This window comes from Theropithecus gelada, chromosome 1, assembly GCF_003255815.1.
Source record: "Theropithecus gelada isolate Dixy chromosome 1, Tgel_1.0, whole genome shotgun sequence".
NCBI lineage: Eukaryota > Metazoa > Chordata > Mammalia > Primates > Cercopithecidae > Theropithecus > Theropithecus gelada.
Window position 1 is genome coordinate 59,187,831 of NC_037668.1, and position 17,655 is coordinate 59,205,485.

Below are 17,655 nucleotides of genomic sequence, written 5' to 3' on the forward strand. Positions count from 1 at the left end.
CCTGGGGCACAGCCCCTCCCCACCCTGTGTGAGCAAGGGGAGGAGGCTGGATTCCGAAGGTTAAATCCCAGCATTCTCAGACCCCGTGCTGGGGGTTGTGGTGGGGAAGGGGGTCCCAGGCACCTACGTCCCGGCCTGGCTTTCCCGGCACACCCTTGAGGCCTCCGTCGCCCTTCTCGCCTTTCTGGCCCTGGGGAAGGAAGAAGCACAGTGACCAGGATGAGGGAAAGGCCTGGGACAGCTGGGCAGCTCCATCTGGGGGAGGGACAACTGCCTTCTAGACCCCTGGTCTCTGTCTCCCCTGAGAGTGAATGGCTTCAATCACCACGGGAGGGTGGACAACAGGAAGAACTTCCAGACCAGCCAGGCCACTCACTGGGGGAATCTGTGGCATTTCCCTCCAGGTCGGTTGGGTATTTGGACAAGGCAGGATGACTAGGGCGGGGGAGGAGGGTCCTGCCAGCTCTGTGCCCACTGACATCCTCTCCTAAGAGAACCCCAATTCCTCCTTGCTCATGGCTGTAGAGCCTGCAGACCTCCCTAGAACCCGCCCCTCCAAATCCAGGCTTGTTACCTTCTCGCCTGTTGAGCCTGGGAGTCCTGAGGGTCCCTGAGATGAGGAGGGGAGACAAAAGAAGGGAGGGAAGGAAGGGAGGGTAAGGCTGGACCCTGGACCCAGCACCCCTGCCCTATCCCTGATCCCACACTCACCAGAGCTCCTGACTGCCCCTTCTCTCCCTTTGGGCCTTCTGCACACTGAACAGGGGAACATGGTGTTGAGCGGGGGCAGAGGGTCACCTGATGGGCTGCCAAGCCCACAGCCCCTCCCCAGGGGCTGGCCCCATATTGGCCCTGAAGCAGGCATCACCTCCAAGTCTTACCTGAAGTGGGGCATCCGGGGAGATTCGAACACAGTCATTGCCCTGAGGGTAGGCAACAAGGGATCAGGGGTGGGAACTCTGGGGAAGTCCCCTAGACGTGTTGTGAGGAGGATCGGCCTGGGAACCCCATAGTCCTAAGTATCCCTAGAAAAGAGGGGCTTCCACACCTGAACCCCTAGAAAGACCCTGGCCCTCACCCCACTCCCCTGATCTGGGCCAGGCTGCAGGCTTTCTGCTGGGATGATGAGATGATGGCTCACATCCCACCTCACCCCAGGGCACAGCTGGCAAAGGTCCTGCCACGGGCAGGGCTGAGACACTTACCCGTGCTCCCTTCTCTCCCTTGGAGCCTGGTGGACCAGGCAGGCCCCGCTCACCTTTCCCTCCCTGAGAGTGAAACCAGAATGGAAGCTAGGACCAGAGGGGGCACATGGGAGCCTCGAGGAAGCTCTCCCCACCCCTGTCCCCCTCCACCCATCCCCCACACATGGGTACGAAAATACGCACACATGTGAGCAGTGTCCTGCCCCGCCCCTCCCCCCACCACACACAAGCATGTGGATTCCACACCCATTCATCCACATGCTCTCCTACCCCAAGAGACTATATATGGCAAATCTACAGTCTCAAGGGGGGTATCCCATCCCCCACACCCGTACCCAAGCACATCAGCTCACACACAGCACAGCTGGAGGCGTATGGACACACACACGCACGGTGGCAGAAACCCACGCTGGCTGAGTGTCAGGCTGCCGGACTTCAAACCCTGTACTTGCTAGCATGTCACTCAGAGCAGGTCATGTCACCTTTCTGAGCCTCAGTTTCTTCATCAATAAAACGGTATTGACCAGCACATACAAGCCTAATTCACAGTTGCATAGCTTCCCTCCCCGTCACTCACAAGCTCTGTGGCCTCGTTAGGCCCACAGGTACATGGGTTCAACTCCAGCCTTTGTGTGCCACACATATGCAAACATGTGTCCCAAAGATGCATGTAGCCACACCCATACACAATCATTCTAACACACCTAGTCAGACATATGTGGGCACAGCTGGGCCTCAGTTTCCCCTGAAGTAAAATGATAGCACCTACGCTGCAGGCTGAGTATTGAGAGGGTTCAGAAGGGTAACAAATGTGCACAGCTCTGGCCCAGGGCCTGGGACACAGAAGGGTCTCAGAAAAGGGCAGCTTTTAGCATCTTTGTACACACACAACTCCCTGCTTTCTCTACCACGCATACACCTAATCACCCTACACACATACAGGCTTAGGTGGCCCTGACATAAACACACAGCCACAGGGTCACATGCTGTGGGAATGGCTGGGGTTGCCAAAGAGGACAGGAGTGTCCTGTTCTCCATTAGGACTCACCTTGGGGCCAGAGGGAGCAAGTGTCACCTGAAGGGACAGAGGAGAGGGCATCACACTTCCGGTAGAGAGAGAAAACCAGGGGCCCAGAGAAGTCAAGCAATTTAGACAGGGTCACACAGCATGATAGCAGGACCGGCAGCCTGTATCCCAGCCCCTGCTCTGCCTCCCAGGCAAACTAGCGAGTGGACTCCATTTCCTCAGCCTGTAACATTTGCAGAGAGTCTAACCTACCTCCTCTAACCTGCCTGGCTTTGGTTAGCTCTGCCTCCCAGTTGCTGGGATAACATGGCTGCTTGGTTTCCATGGTAACCCCTGCACATCTGGGGACCATCAGCCTTACCAGATTTGGTGGGGGACTGGATTGAAAGAGGGGGTGGGGAGCAGAGGAGGTACTCCTGATATCCCTCAAAGTCAGGGGGCCTTGGAGCTGAGGGGAGCCAGGGTTGTGCCCTTGGTGGACCAATGTGGGAGGTCAACTCAGAACGTTAGACCACAGAAAAATGGTGACTCTTGCTGCCTATGGAAGAGGCACAGTTGGGTGCCAGGTGGCCTCACACTGAGCCCCTCTCCTTGCCCTTCTGGACCCCCAGAGGAAGGCTGGACCAGGGCCAGCTAGAAAGGGATAGCAGGCTCCGAACCAATGCTGTGGGAGCCCTTGCCGCGTGCTGAGCCAGCTCTTCCCCTTCTCTAGGCCTCTAGGAGAACGCAGGAAGCCTCCACCAGAGCAGGGGGAGACCTTGTGGGGAGTGCAAAGCTGGAATCAGCAACCAAGGCCCTGGTCCTGCCAGCCACCACCCCAGTCCTGCCGGCCACCACCCCCTGCCCAGCCCCTGAACCCGAACACACTGCAGATGACAAGGCAGGTCACCGGCTTTCTTCTACACAGCCCTGGTTTGGTGGGGATGGCAGTGGGGGTCAAGTCCGGCTCTGGGAGATGGGCAGGGAGTGAGAATGAAAGTGTACAAAGACCCCCTTGTCCTCACCCAGGAGGCTGCCAAGCCAGCTCTAGGCAACGTCCATTCCCGGCTCTTGCCCGCTCCACCCTGCACACCCTCCATTCACTCACATTGCTGTCCTGGGCACCATGGACACAGGGTGGACACTGAAAGGGAAAAGCAGGCCAAGAGGTCAATTCTGAGCCCCTGGGGTGAGCCCTCCCCACCTCCATCACCATCAGGCCCACAGAACATCACACATGTCTTGAGTGGAATCTGAGGGGAGCCTGAAAATACGAATCCTATAAAACAAGCCTCACCCCTCATTTCCCACCCACCCAGCCCCACAGTCGTTTTTCAGAAGGGGAAACTGAAGCCCAGAGAGGAATAGCAATACACTCTAGGTCACACAGCATGCTGGGGCAGAGTATGGCCCAGAATCCAAGGGCACCGTGACTGAAGGCTGGGCTCTCCCCATGATGCCTGTGGCCCTTTGCTGCCAACTCAGCAGGAATGTCCTCCAGGGCTACCTACCCCCCAACCCAAGGAGAGGCAGTGGGCAGACAGGGCCCAGCATCAGGCCCCCAAGGAATGCCAGGAGCTGTGTAGTCAGCCAGCACCCCTATGCTGAGGCTCCGTGCCCAAAGCCTGGTCCAAAGGGTTCACACTGGCACCTCCCCTGCTGCCAGTCCCTTGGGAGGCTTACCTCATCGGCTGCTGTCTCCCGATGGACCTGAGGGAAGGGTGGGGGGCGTGGGAATGGGCAGGGAGCTCAGGGGGCCGAGCACTGTTTCCAACACCCCTACCCCCAAACCAACAGGAGTGGGCACTCTAGAGAGAGCCAGGCACTGCATCTGTCTCACCCCCATCCGTCCTTCTTGATCAGAGCTGGCACCTACATGTCCTAAGCTCTGTCCAGGAGGTGGGAAAGGCGGGAGGAGAGTGGGAGTGGAGCACCTTATCCCTGGGGTTTACAGGGGCACAGAGGGCAGACTGATGGCGTGTGGGGTCCTCCACACCCCACCTCTACCTTTGCTCCCCTTTCTGCCTTCTGGTTGATTCTTCCCGTTAGCTGGGCATCCACCTGGGCAGACAGAGCGAAGAGAAATCCTTGAGGAGGGGGACATTCTGGGGCTCATGCTGGAAAGGGGTACCCAGGCAGGGGGCATGGACCCCAGGTATGCCCTCAGCCTGGCATCTGGCACCTCCTGGGGCATCGAGGGCCTGCTCAGGCCCCTGTGGCTGCCCCAACAGGTCCCCCTCCTTCTCCCCCACCCACCCATGTGATGTCAGAGCAAACAGGACCATGCATCAATGGGATCCTGTGTTCCTGCAGCCCAAGGCTGGGCAGGACGCCCAGGCGGGCAGGGAGACTGCCAGCCAGGGGGTGGGGCTAAGGGAGGAATCAGGTTTCCGTGCCACCTCTAAAGAACCTGAGAATGGGCAGGGCAGCTGGCCATGGTGCTGGGTGTAAAACCAGTCTGGCACTGGCTGGCCCTGGGCCCAGGAGATTGAGCCATCCCTGCGGGGAAGCAATATGACCTGACCTCTGATCCCAGGTACCTCTGTCCTGGAGAAACTGCCTTTGAGGGACAAGCTTAGTCCTGCCCTCATCAGAAGAGTCTGGATGGCATCCATGAGGGTCTAGGCAGTGCCAGAGGTAGATGGTACCACTCTCAACACCCATAGGTAGGTGGGCACAGGGCCACCCAGTGGTGGCCAGTGGGCTGTTTCTGCCTCCTTGAATCATTTAGGGGTGGTGTACAAATAGGGAGGGCTTCCAGTGCCCCTCCTGCCATGGGCCCATGGCCAACTGACCCTAGTGGCAGACGTCAGTCAGCTCAGGGGAGGGGTATCTCACGTATGCCTGCCTGTGCTGGCATCTTCCTGTCCTGCCCACCGACCTGGCTGTTTTGAGGTTCCTCCAGGCAGAAGCAGCGGGTGTAGACCTTGCCTTCAGACTGTGGATTGATCTCAATGAGCTCATTGCTCTGGGTATCCCGGCGGGCCTTGGAGGTCTCTGGGGGGCACTGTTCAGTGGAAGAGCAGGGCTAGGGTCAGCACAGGAGCAAACTCCTCCTAAGACCTCCAGGCATCACCTTCCAGACCCTCATCTCCAGCACAGTGTGTCCCTGGGCAGTCCAAGGGCCGGGCCACTCACCCCTGCCGGTAAAATCTCACAGCAGCCCTCCTCCAGCACGAGCTCCGGGTCACAGTAGATGTGCACCTGCTGAAGGTCAAACTGCAGGGGACACGTACATCAATTTCACTTCATTTTATCAAATAGCTCTGTATCCTGGTCCCCCAGGAGGCACAGAGATGTCTCCGCCCCAGGATGTGACCTCAGGGTGTTTCCAGGCTGGCCTGGGAGACATCAAAAATAGAGCTGTCACCAAAGGCAGAACAAAACTGCGCGCACAGGAGCGAGGGAGAGGAGGCCCAGAGGAACAAAAGAGGAGGAGGTTCCATTCATGCTGGGCTTTGAAGGGCTGGTAGCTACTCAGCAGATGAGTATGCAAGGAAAGGCATTCCAGGTGGAGGTAACAGTGTAGGCAAAGGCACGGCAGTGTGAAAGTACTCGGTGAGCTGGTTGGCTAGGATGGAATTGATCAGAGCAGAGCTGCATGGAGAGAGGTAAAGGAAGACAATGCTGCAGACACTTATAAGGACCAGATCATGAAGGACCTTGAATGCCGGGTGAATATGTTTACGCTGCATTTGGAGGGCAACAGGAAAGCAGGGGAAGATTCTAAGCAGAAGGACTTGCTCCGATACAGATTCCAGGAAGCTCACTCAGGTTCCCAGAAGGCAGGAACAGAGGTCAGGGCCTGACCTAGCACTTACCGAGACAGGCTTGCCCTGCTCAGCGTCCAAGCCTAGAAATACATGGCCCACAGGCCTCAGGGGTCGCCGGGGCCCCAGAGGCTGGGAGGAGGCTGAGCTGCAGTCCACGTGCACAGAGGCCACACGTCCAGCCACACTCAGCATCAGCTTGTGCCAACGCAGGTCGAAGAGCTGGGGCACTGGGAAGATGCAGGACACAAAGTCGCCATCCTGGCCCTGGGCCCTGAGCTCCAGGCTCCGCTCTTGGTTGTTGACTTCCAGGGAAATCTGGGTAGAATTTGGAAGGGGAAAGGACAGAGATTCAGAGCTCCAGAGTCAGCACAGGCACATTCAGGGACCTCGAACTCATTTCACAGGAGGGGAAACTGAGGCCCAGGAAGAGAAGAAAGCTGGCTGGGGTCAAGGAGCTATACATCCTGAAAGAATGAGGCAGGTATTGGTGGGCTGGGGGCAGGTTTGAGGGTAGGCACAGGATGAAGCAGGGAGATCCCAGAAATCACAAGCCGGGATGAAAGTTGGGCTGGCCTGGTACTACCCAATGCCCTAAGAAGCAATCAGGGCACGGGGGAAGTTCACCTGTGGATACCCATCTGCATCGGTCACTTGAAACAGATACCACGTCTTCTGGTGGGTGTGTTTCTTCAGCAGTAGTGTCAGCACCAGGGCAAACTCCTCCGGGAGGCCCCGAGGGAATACTCGTCTGGAGATGGAGCAGGGAGGGTGCCCCGAGGCTCCCGTGAGGACCCAACTGCTGCCCACCATGGGCCCTCAGGACTGCTGAGCCTACCCAAGACATCCACAGGCACACACCTTCCATCATATATATTCATTCACTCTCCACACCTTTACTGAGTGCCTTCCGTGAGCTAGGTGTGGGTCTGGCTGCTGGGAATAACAGTGGTGAAGGCCAGGCACGGTGGCTCACACCTGTAATCCCAGCACTGTGGGAGGCCGAGGCGGGCGGATCACTTGAGGCCAGGAGTTGGAAACCAGCCTGGGCAACATGGTGAAACCCCATCTCTACTAAAAATACAAAAATTAGGCAGGTGTAGTGGCAGGCTCCTGTAATCCCAGTTACTTGGGAGGCTGAGGCAGGAGAATCGCTTGAACCCAGGAGGTGGAGGTTATGGTGAGCCAAGATCATGCCACTGCACTCCAGCCTGGGCAACAGAGCAAGACTTGGTCTCAAAAAAAAGTACACAGTTGTGAAAATACAGAGGCAGTGCTTGCCTTCATGGAGCCTTCAAGTCTGATGGGGGCAGGGAAGCCATGAGCAAAGAATCCCCAGAATGACTATTTCGCTATTGCATTGCAATTTGAATAAGTACTTCCAATGAACCCAGAATACTCTGGGTGAATAACTGAGCCTAGGGTGGAAGGAGAGATGCTGAAAAAAAGATGGAAAGGGTTCAGCATGACTAGAGCAGCAAGAGATAAAAAAGAGCCTTTTGAGAGCTGAGGTTGAAGAGGCAAGCAGGGGCCAGATCACCCAGGGGCTTGTGGGAGTTTGGACTTCACACACATGGTGCACACACTCACATGCATGTGCCGCGCACACACACACACACACACACGCACATGACTTGCCAGGTTCCCGCCCACATCCTGTGTTCTCACAGTGCCCATAGGATGCAGACATGTTCCCACCCACTGCTGGCCAGAGACAGGGGAAAGACAGAAGGTAGGTCTGCCAGGTACCGCCTCTCAGCACACCCCGCAAGCCCAGGGGTGGAGACCAGGTTGACTCCTGGCAAGGGGTGGGATGAAATGACCCACAGAGAGGCCCCTGGGTTTAAGCCCCACATCCAGAGTTGCTGAGGAGTGTGGCTGAGGTCAGTGTTGATTCTCAGTGGTCGCATGGATGCCTTTACCGCGTAGGCTGGGTCACGGAGGCCGCCCCCAGGCGCAGGATGAGAGGCCCCTTGGGGTTGCGGATCTTCTTGATGGCAGACATCTTCATGAGGCTGAGTCGGCGGATGAGGTTGAAGCCTTTGGGGGAGACATCAGGTGAAGAGCTCAGCTGAGCAGGCGGAGCGGGGTACAGATCACTCCCAGAGGAAGGTCGTGGGGACGGCGGGATGAGATGGATGGGCACTCACCAGTCACATTGGCTGGCAGGCTACTACTGTGTTCCAATTTGAGTCCTTCCTGCTGTGAAGGTGGGCAATGTGCACCTGGAAGAGAAGGGGCAGGGGGGCATTAGGTGCGCTCAGGCCAAGATTGCTGCATGGCTGGACGCTTGGGGAACCTGGGAGGGAGCAAGTTTCTAGTCCTCACTCTGGACCATCAGCTAGATCCTGCCTTCACCACCTGCCTTCTGACCCTGGCTCCCCAGCGAGCCTGGAGGCCCAGCAACCCAGCAAACGGTTGGGAAGACTGAGGCCCAGAGACTGAGGCCCAGGCCAAGCTCACTAAGTGAGCCAACAACAGAGCAGGCCCAGAACTCCAGGAACCCAAATCTCCCAACACTCCCAAGTCAGGAGCTAGGCCGGCAAGGGAGGGAATACACGAAACTCTAGGTGGCTCTCGAGCACAGATGGAGTGGGGGGCTGTGTGTTTATACATGTGCCCCTCCATGACGCACACCCAGGTAGGGGACAGAGGAGCTCTTCAGGGGTAAGGAAACGTCAGAATCATGCACACTGTGTGTTATGTGCAATTATATGTACATGTCTGTACCTGTGGGAGTTGTAGGTGCCCATGCCACAAGGGATGACATGTGCAGCTGGCACATGTGCTCTCAGCAATGGGAACTTCCTATGTCCAAATCAGACAAGCAGGCCAGACACAAGTATGAGCCAACAGAATGAATATTTACCTGAATAACCACCTTGTGAAACAGTGAGAAGAGACTGAGGGTCTGAGGGCACCACAAGCTTAAGGGTACCACCAGGGCCTTGGAGCTCCAGGAAGGGCATATTAATGGGTAAGGGCTCCCAGAGAAGGAGATAGCGTAATTCAGGTTTCCAAAGCCCTGAAAGAGCAGGTGGGCAGCCATGGCCTCCCTCTCCCTGGGGTTGACTGAGCAGAAGTGTTGGGGGAGGTGCTACAACAGGAAAGAGGCCAGAATCAAAAAGGCCTTCTCATCAATGCAGAGGGATAGGTGGGAGAAGACAGTGCAGACAGCTCCTAGAAGCTGGCCTTGCACTCCCTGGCTCGACTGGCTGGAAGAAGAAATCCTGGGACCCAGGGGCCCGGTCCCAGTGACCCCACCGGATTCTCCCTCCCCCAGGTCTGGTCAGAAAGACCATCACTGTCTTCAGCATCACAGCAGCAATGGGTGACTCACCCCTTGGCAATGGGCCCAGATTCCTTACAGATGTTGAAATTCTCTGCCCCATCCCCCCAGGGGACCCAGTGAGGGAGAGGGAGCAAAGCTCACGCACACACAAGCAGAAGCACATGTGTGCACATACAAGGGGCAGGCAGCCGCACTCACCCGGGTCCACAATCCCTTTCACCTCAGCTTCTTGGTTTTTTTGCTTTTCCTAGCTGGATTTGGGTCCTAGGAGTTCTGTTCCTGCTTGGCTAGGCAGCTGAGCTACTAAGCCCAGAGGGCACCCAGCAAGGCCAGGCAAGTTGCCCGGTCAACTTCCCCTGGCTTTGGGCCCTGGAAAGCTGCACCCTCTGTCTCATCCAGAGTCTGGGCCTTGGGGCGGGCCTTTTATTAGAAATTCGGGGCCAGCCGTGGAGGAGAAGAAGCACGTGAGCTAGAGGGATGGAGTCTCCACCATGAAAAGGATCAGCGGGACTTGGGGTTCTCTGGGGAGGCGGCGTCCTTGTGCAGGGAGAGTTCACCGCCTGTTCCTCCCCACCCCACTGGTCCTACCAGCAATGTGTCCACAGGATTGGCTTACTTATTGGGGTGGGGGATTGTCCTGTTACACACAGAGACACAGGAATACATACGAATGCACACAGCCAGTCTAAGAGACAAACGCAGAGATGCTCAGAGACATAAACATATGAAGACACACGTGCACACACTCTCCAGCTCACCGCACGTAGGCTCGAGGGCGCCAACACTTCAGACCACCCTGAGCCCAGACTCTGCTATAATTGCCCACATGACCACACATACATGGTCACATATGTGCAAGGACCGCAGCACCCCAGGAAACCAGTTGCAGGCCTATGATACTCTGACTCTCCTGTGTCATCTCACCTGTATTTGCCCCATGGCTGAAGGTAGCCCAAAGACCGAGCAGCCACAGGCCAGGAGCCCAGGATACCCACATCCTGGTCCAAAGAGGTCGGCTACAGCCACAGCACCTGAAAACCACAGACACCGGGAAGGTGGATTTCTGAGTTCACACAGCACAACTCCACACGTGGGCAAGTCGTGGCCCGCCCGTGGGGCCCAGGCACTGGTATTGGGGTGGCAGGAGGTCTGGCCAGGCAACGGTCTCTCTCAGAGGCCCAACCACAGGCCCTGGGCTAGGATTTGAGCAGAGGTGATATTCAAAATATTTAACCACCGGTATGGCACGGATACCAGCTTTCAGGCAATGCAGAAAACTGCCTACTGCACTGAAATAGTGTCCAGGCAGCATCCGGCTGCGCCAGTGGACACTTGCTGGATTGAGGAGAGGTCTAGAAGGTCTTAAAAGGCCAGAGAAGTTGGAATAGTGATGGGGGCTTAAAGCAGAGGCTATTTATCAAGACACATGGAAGTATTTCAATATTCTAACACCTTGTGCACTGTCCTGGTATTTATACCAGCCTGATACTTTACTAGTTGCACCTAGCTCAGGCCGGGAAGCCCTGCCAGGCACCCACAGGGTCAGGGGCTGGTGACTGGGCTGAGATTGTGGGCCACAGGCTTCCACAGGGCTGTGGGGGGGCCAAGGAAGCTTTCCCCATGGGGACAGTGGGTAGGAGAGCAGGTCTCTAGGGCTCAGGACCTCATTGCCAACCTCCTCCTGTCCACCCCCCCCCCCACCCACTGATGGATGCTTGTCTTTTAGTTTTATTAAACTCTGATGGATCGGCCCAGATAAATCAATGCAGGCTCAGCAAGCGGCCAGCAGAGCCATACATCATCTGGCCTCCCCCAGGACAGGCAGCTCACGTGCACAAACACAGAGCCATGCATGTGTCAGCGCAGCACACGCAGATGCACAGGTACACGTACATAAGGACACACATATGTGGTACCAGTGTGCATACAAAGCTATCTGCCCACAGGCATGCTCACAGAAACATATGCTCACTGATATACCCAGACACACCAGCTTGCACATACCCACATGCGCACAGCCAGCCTATGACCACCCCTCCTGTAGGTCTTCCTGTTGGAAAGTTCTAATGCAAGTCTGACTGCATTCCTTCCAACTCTAATGGAATCCAATTTTCCTTCCCTCAATCATGGATAGGAAATGAAAACAGAAAGGGCCCCTTACCCCAATATATTTGGGATAGGACTCCAGCCCCCTTCCCCCTGGGACAGAACTGTGCCCCCAACCTATTCATCCCCCATCCTAGTGATATACACATCCCAGCTCTCAAACCCTATCCTGGCCTTCCTCCTGCCAGCCAATAGAAGAGCTGCCAGTTGTGGCGCCATGTGGGTGCATGTGGAGGCGTGAGGATGGATGTGATCCTGTCCCCTTCTGGCTCCTAGTCTCTGGTCGCCACTCCTCAGGCTCCAGCCAGAGTAGAGGGCTACAAGGACAGCCAGAGAAGCTTCCAAGGAGATGGCTCACCCCAATACAGAGGCGTAGATTTGGGCACAGGGACAGTCAGAACCAGGATGGAGTTTAGAGCTCATCTCGCTCTAGAGAAGATGACCAAGGCCCAGAGAGGGAATACCACTTTCCCCAGGTCACACAGCAAGTCTGGCAGAAAGGGCCTCTCAGCTCAGAGCCCTGAGGCCACCCACTGTATCCCCACTTACCGGTGGCCGGGGATCCCCCCACCTCGCTGAGCAGTGCAGGCAGCAGCCGGAGGAAGCAGAGGCTGGGTTCCTCAGGCCCGCTGGGGGTTCTCCATCTCTCCCTGACAGTCACAGGTCCCCAGCTTCCTGACACTCTCTAGAGCTCTCCCGGCTGTCTGCGGCCCGGCGCACGCCTGCCGGGGACTGCCGGCCACTCCGGGTGGGGGAAGAGGGGTGGTTCCAGGGGGCTGGGGACCTGCCAGGGACACTAATGGAACACAGCTGGACTGGCCCGCCAGGGAGGAGGAGGAGGAGGGCCGAGAGGGGGCTCCAGCAGCAGCAGAGGCGGCTGGACTGCGGGGTGCGCAGCCCCGCCCTGGGTCTGGCCGAGCTCCCAGGCCCGCCCCTCCTGCCTCACCGCCAGGTGAGCGAGCCTCGAGCTAGGCGGGACCCTGCGTGTCCAGAGCTGCCCTGGAAGGGGGTTCCTGCGGGCCCTTTAAGAGCCAGGCCTGGAGTTTGAAGTGCCCCCCTTTCCATGTCCCTGGCTGGGCCCCCAGAAGGCTGCGGGGGGGGTGCGGGGGAGGGACAGGGGTGGAGGGAGAAGGGTAGAGACCCTCCTCCCAAGTGCGTGGCACCCATGATGTGGCTGCCACCCAAGCCTTGGTGGTCAGCTTTTTCCAGTTCCTCTGCCTAACATTCCCAGTCAGTCAGTCCCTAAGTCTGTCTGTACTGGGAGGAGGGGGGGAATCCCCCCCCCCCCCCCCCCCCCCCCCCCCCCCCCCCGTGCTAAATTAACCCCTTCTGCTCTGGCCTGACTCCCAGAGAGGCGAGACTGAGGGAGTCCCCTTATTCCTCCTTACTCCATGAGGTTGGAAGGGCTCAAATCCCTGGCCCCTACTCTGGCTTTGCAGTTCCAAATGTGCTATGTAACCATACTCCTTTTTCTCATCTGGAAGATGGGATCGTGAGAGTATGTGCCTCATAGACCTTTGCTGTAAGCAGGAAATGGGCCAAAGGCTGTAAGCGTTTAGCACATGGTCTGGCACATAAGAGGAGCTCAGTAAATATTTGCTGCTATTATCGTTATTACTGTGATCCCTGGCAGGGGACGGGACTGAATTTCAAGCCTTTATACCAGAACTGTGGAGGGGCCTGCTTTATATTCACGGTCCAAGGACGCAAGAGGAATTGAGCTGGGCTGAAAGATTGGAGCTCTGAGGCAGAAGGAGCTGGTAATGTTTCCAGTTCTGTCCAGAGGCAGGGCCGTTGACCAAGGTGAATCCCCCACCAAGGGTCTCCTCCCCCTGTAGACCAAAAGCAAATTTACTGGCACCAAGGCTGAGGATCCACAAAGTAGGTTCAAGAGGCCATGAGATGCTGGGCTGAAGAGGGAGAAACTAAGCGTCCCCAATTAAAGGGGGCCCTGTGGAAGCAAGGCACCCAGCCCTGTGGCCCCAGCTAACGCTAACGCAGGGGGAGGTTGTGGGGGGCAGGCCTGGGATTTCCCGTCTCCAGACCCAGAGGCGCTGAGTCAGCGGAAACCCCAACCAGGCCACAGAGGCGCCCCACTGTGGTCCCAGTGAGGAGCTGGCCCAGATGTGGCGGTGGCAGTGGTGGGGCCTGGGAAGTGCTGAGCTTAGCAGGCGGGAAGTGGAGGGGGTGGGGCCTTCTGAGCACTCTGGCTTGAGGGGTGGGTGGGCACAAGCCCCGCCTGCCCTGCCAGAGGGTGCTGCCCCAGCAGTGGGCACTCGGGAGAGGTGGGAAACACACATAGGTCAGGCTCTGTGCTGAGAACTTCACATATGCTAACTCTTTCGATCTTTGCAACAACACCTTAAGGCTGAATTCCACTTTTATTCCCAAATCTGCAGCACAGGAAAAACACAACTTGCCCAGGATCCCACAGCTAGTCAGCGGTGGAGCAGGACTCATGTCCAGCCAGCCTAGACTCAGCACGTGCTCTTAACCACCGTGCCATCCCGACAGCTCCCACCCGCGCCCCAGACAGGGCAGGTGACTGGGCCGGGGATGGAGGAACCTGAGAAGGGAGAGCCAGATGCCTTCCCACAGCACCCCAAGGGTGCTCACAGGAACAGCCAAGCCTGGGACACACCTGACGCCTAGAAACACTATCATAGACACAGTCTAGGAATGTGCCCGTGCCCCTTCCTCCCTTCCACACATACGTGCGCACATCCAGAAACACGCAGTCAGGTAAAGTTCTAGCACAGCACTTGGGTATGCAGACTCCATATGCGTGTATAGGCACTCATGTTCACACAGACACACCCTGGCCCTAGAAACAGTTACACACAGATGTGTAGACACACAGGATACGCCTCCACATAAAAGATACACAGAGACACATGTAAGAGCCCAGATTACCCCACAGAAATATATCCCTGGACATATCCAAACACAGGTGCATAATTCTCAGAATGCGTGCAAACAGCACTGCATATACTTGAATGTGCACAGACACATGCATGTACACACAGACATGTGTGCATGCAAACATACATGTGCCCACAGGCATAATTACTCAAATATGCAAGCAGAGAAGCCTGCAGTCCTGCAGCACATACATGTGTGCACACAGACATAGATGGCCACACAGACTTGGCTCCCAGAGAAACACCAGCTGGGACATGCACACAATGACACATGTACACATACACATACATGCAGCTATGCTGACACTTTTACACGCATTCAGTGCCAGAAAGCCCTGCACGCCAGCAATCTGGGTATCCCATGGGGCTGGGCTCAGTGCCCTTACCTCAGATGGCATCACCACGAGGTAATCAATGCTGCTAATCACCACCAGCTGCCCTGGAGCCTGCGTGCTGCTGCTGGGTGGGGCTACCAAGGCCTTCTGGTAGTATGCCCAGATGCTGGCAGTGCCCAAGGGCCCTCTGCCCCCCACTGGGGAATCCCCGTATGGCAGGGGTAGCCCCTGAGGCTGGGACAGGGTGAAGAGCCAACCCAGGGCCTGGTCCCAGGACAGGCCCAGGAGCCCCCATGCGTTCAGGCAGAGATGGTGTGAAGGTCTGAGGCTTGAACAGTGGACCAGAACCCCCACATGTACATGTGCACACCTGGGCCCTGGCATATGCGCATATGGGCTCACACGCAGACACATCACACATAATTGATTACTCTTCCACAGATATGCCCTTCCTGACTTCCTCATCCCTTTTAAATGCCACCATAATTCATTCTGTTGCTCAGGTGAAAACCTGAAAACCTTGGCTCCTTCCTTTTCCCCACCACCCCCATCCAATCCTGTCAATTCTACCCCGCAAATACAGCCCATATCCATCTACTCCTCCCCACCTCCACAGCTGCAACCCTCACCCAGGCCACGATCATCTTCTGCTGGGCTGTTTGTTGCAAGAGCTCCCAACTGATCTGCCTGCTGCCATGGGGCCCCACCACCCACTTACTTCCCATCCGTCAGCCAGTAAGACTTTTCTTTCTTTCTTTTTTTTTTTGAGACAGAGTTTTGCTCTTGTCGCCCAGGCTGGAGTGCAATGGCACAATCTCGGCTCACTGCAACCTCTGCCTCCCTGGTTCAAGCAGTTCTCCTGTCAGCCTCCCAAGTAGCTGGGATTACAGGCCCCTGCCACGACGCCTGGCTAATTTTTGTATTTTTAGTAGAGACAGGGTTTCACCATGTTGGCCAGGCTGGTCCCGAACTCCTGACCTCAGGTAATCCACCCGCCTTGGCCTCCCAAAGAGCTGGGATTACAGACGTGAACCACTGCACCCGGCCAGGAAGACCTTTTCAAACCCATATCCGTTGGCTTCACTCTGTTTTATCAGTCTTCTTAGAATAAAGCCCCAAATCTTTCCCTTGGCCTTGCCAAGTCCTTCATGATCTCGCCTCTGCCTTCCTGTCCAGCCACCTCACCCCAAAAGCTATAGCCACCCACTCACTTCCTTTCTCATTCCTGAATTCACTAAGTTCACTTTCCCCTCAGCCCTTGTGCACCAACTCTTCTCTCTGCCGGCAAGGATTTGCCCCTTGTCTTTGCCAGGGTGGCTTTTTGATATCCAGGTCTCACCTCCTAAGTCAACTCCTCAGAGTGGCCCTCCCTGATCACCAGATATGAGGAGCCCCAAGTTGCTCCCCATCACATGATCCCGGTTTGGGGTTCGTTTGCTTGGTTGGTTTGGTTTGGTTTTTTTGAGACAGGGACTCATTCTGTCGCCCAGGCTGGAGTGCAGTGGTGTGATCACAGCTCACTGCAGCCTTGAACTCCTGGGTTCAAGTGATCCTCCCTCCTCAGCCTCCTGAGTAGCTAGGACTACAGGCTGGCACCACCACTCCTGGCTATTTTAAAAATATTTTTGTAGAGGCAGGGTCTTGCTATGTTGCCTAGGCTGGTCTTGAATTCCTGGCCTCAAGTGATCCTTCTGCCTCCGTCTCCCAAAGTGCTGGGATTACAGGCGTGAGTCACTACGCCCAGCCTGACCCTGTTTTAAATCTCTACATAGCTCTGGTATTTGTTTGTTTGTTGTCTTTCTCCACTAATAAGCATGAAAGCTCCATGAGTGTCCCTGTCCACCATTAATACCGTCCTTCAGCTGAGCCTGGCACCCTGCAGGCACCCACTATTGAATGAGTGGCTAAATGCATGCAAGCAGCGTCCAAGCGCACAGACACAGCCATGCACTGCAGGAGGTATGGCATAAGCACACATGATTATGCACCTGCGTCCTCATATGCAGACACACCAGTGCAGCTTCGGGGTCACAGAGGAGAGACTGAGACCAGAGAACCAGGACTCTTTCTGGCTGCTTTGGTTTCTTGGAGTGTGTCTCTCACTGTCTCTATCCTCTGTCTGTGTGAAATCTCTGTGGCTCTTTCTTCCTTCTCAGCGAGTCTGTCCCATCTCTAGCTCTCTCTCGTAGGTCCCTCTGTTTTCCTCTGTGTTTGGGATCCTGTGTATCTAACTTGGCATCTCTATGTCTTTGTGTCTCTGGTCTCTTTTTCTCACACTTTCTGCGTCTTTACGTTTCTGTCTTCTGTCTCTCTTTGTCTCTGTCTTCCCTGTCACTATCTCTCTGCGCGTTTGCATCTCTCTTCACCCTGTCTCTGTCTCTCCATGTGTGTCTCATTCTCCATCTGCCCGTCTCTGTTTCTGGGTCTGGTCTCCATCTTGCTGGCTCTAGATCTCTGCCTCTCTGCCTTTCCTTCTTCCTTCCTCTTGTCCTAAATCAGCTAGGCCACCACGTCTTCACGGCTGTCCGCGTCCCTGTGGCAGGGAGACCCATCTTTCACCTCTGACTGGCAGCTTGGTGGTCGCAGTGGGAAGGCCAGCGCTCCTCTCTGATAATGCCCCACCTCCGCTACGGGCCATGGCAAACTCCTCACTGAGACCTGGGTCCTGGCAACCTTCCCCAGCAACCAGGCCCAGACAGGGCATCTTACTTCAAGCAGCTCATGTTACCAGACACCTGCTTGGTTTGACCACCCCGGAGCTGCAAGAGAGGTGAGCCCAGAGCCTGATGGGCACTGGTGTGGATGTGGCAATGGCCAGGGAAGGTGGACACGGGAGGAGGGAGACACTCCAGGTATCCTGGCCTCAGCTTGGCTGCCCCTGGACTCGACCCACCTGTTCTGAATGACTCACAGAGAGTTGTGGCAGGCACAAAAGCCCTGGATTCCAGTCTTATCTCTAGCCACTGTGTGGCCCTGGGCCCTGGTCCCCATGTGTCATACAATCCCAGCTTAAACTACCT

At 56.4% G+C, this 17,655-nt stretch overlaps 1 protein-coding gene across 2 annotated transcripts in view; it reads right to left on the reverse strand.

The window, feature by feature from the left end:
* COL16A1 (collagen type XVI alpha 1 chain) overlaps positions 1–12,263 on the reverse strand; it is a 51,894-nt gene extending 39,631 nt beyond the window's left edge. For both annotated transcript variants that reach the window (XM_025353942.1, XM_025353934.1), the window contains exons 1-17: positions 11,929–12,263; positions 10,198–10,304; positions 8,132–8,206; positions 7,904–8,021; positions 6,609–6,732; positions 6,033–6,299; positions 5,350–5,430; positions 5,093–5,218; positions 4,219–4,272; positions 3,895–3,921; positions 3,320–3,355; positions 2,254–2,280; positions 1,206–1,268; positions 882–923; positions 712–756; positions 575–610; positions 128–190 (exon numbers count right to left, since the gene is read on the reverse strand). In XM_025353942.1, coding sequence (XP_025209727.1) covers positions 128–190; positions 575–610; positions 712–756; positions 882–923; positions 1,206–1,268; positions 2,254–2,280; positions 3,320–3,355; positions 3,895–3,921; positions 4,219–4,272; positions 5,093–5,218; positions 5,350–5,430; positions 6,033–6,299; positions 6,609–6,732; positions 7,904–8,021; positions 8,132–8,206; positions 10,198–10,270 — 1,257 coding nt within the window. In that variant the 5' untranslated portion in view covers positions 10,271–10,304; positions 11,929–12,263. The remainder of the gene's footprint in view (positions 1–127; positions 191–574; positions 611–711; positions 757–881; positions 924–1,205; positions 1,269–2,253; positions 2,281–3,319; positions 3,356–3,894; positions 3,922–4,218; positions 4,273–5,092; positions 5,219–5,349; positions 5,431–6,032; positions 6,300–6,608; positions 6,733–7,903; positions 8,022–8,131; positions 8,207–10,197; positions 10,305–11,928) is intronic.
* Between the last annotated feature and the right edge of the window lie 5,392 nt (positions 12,264–17,655).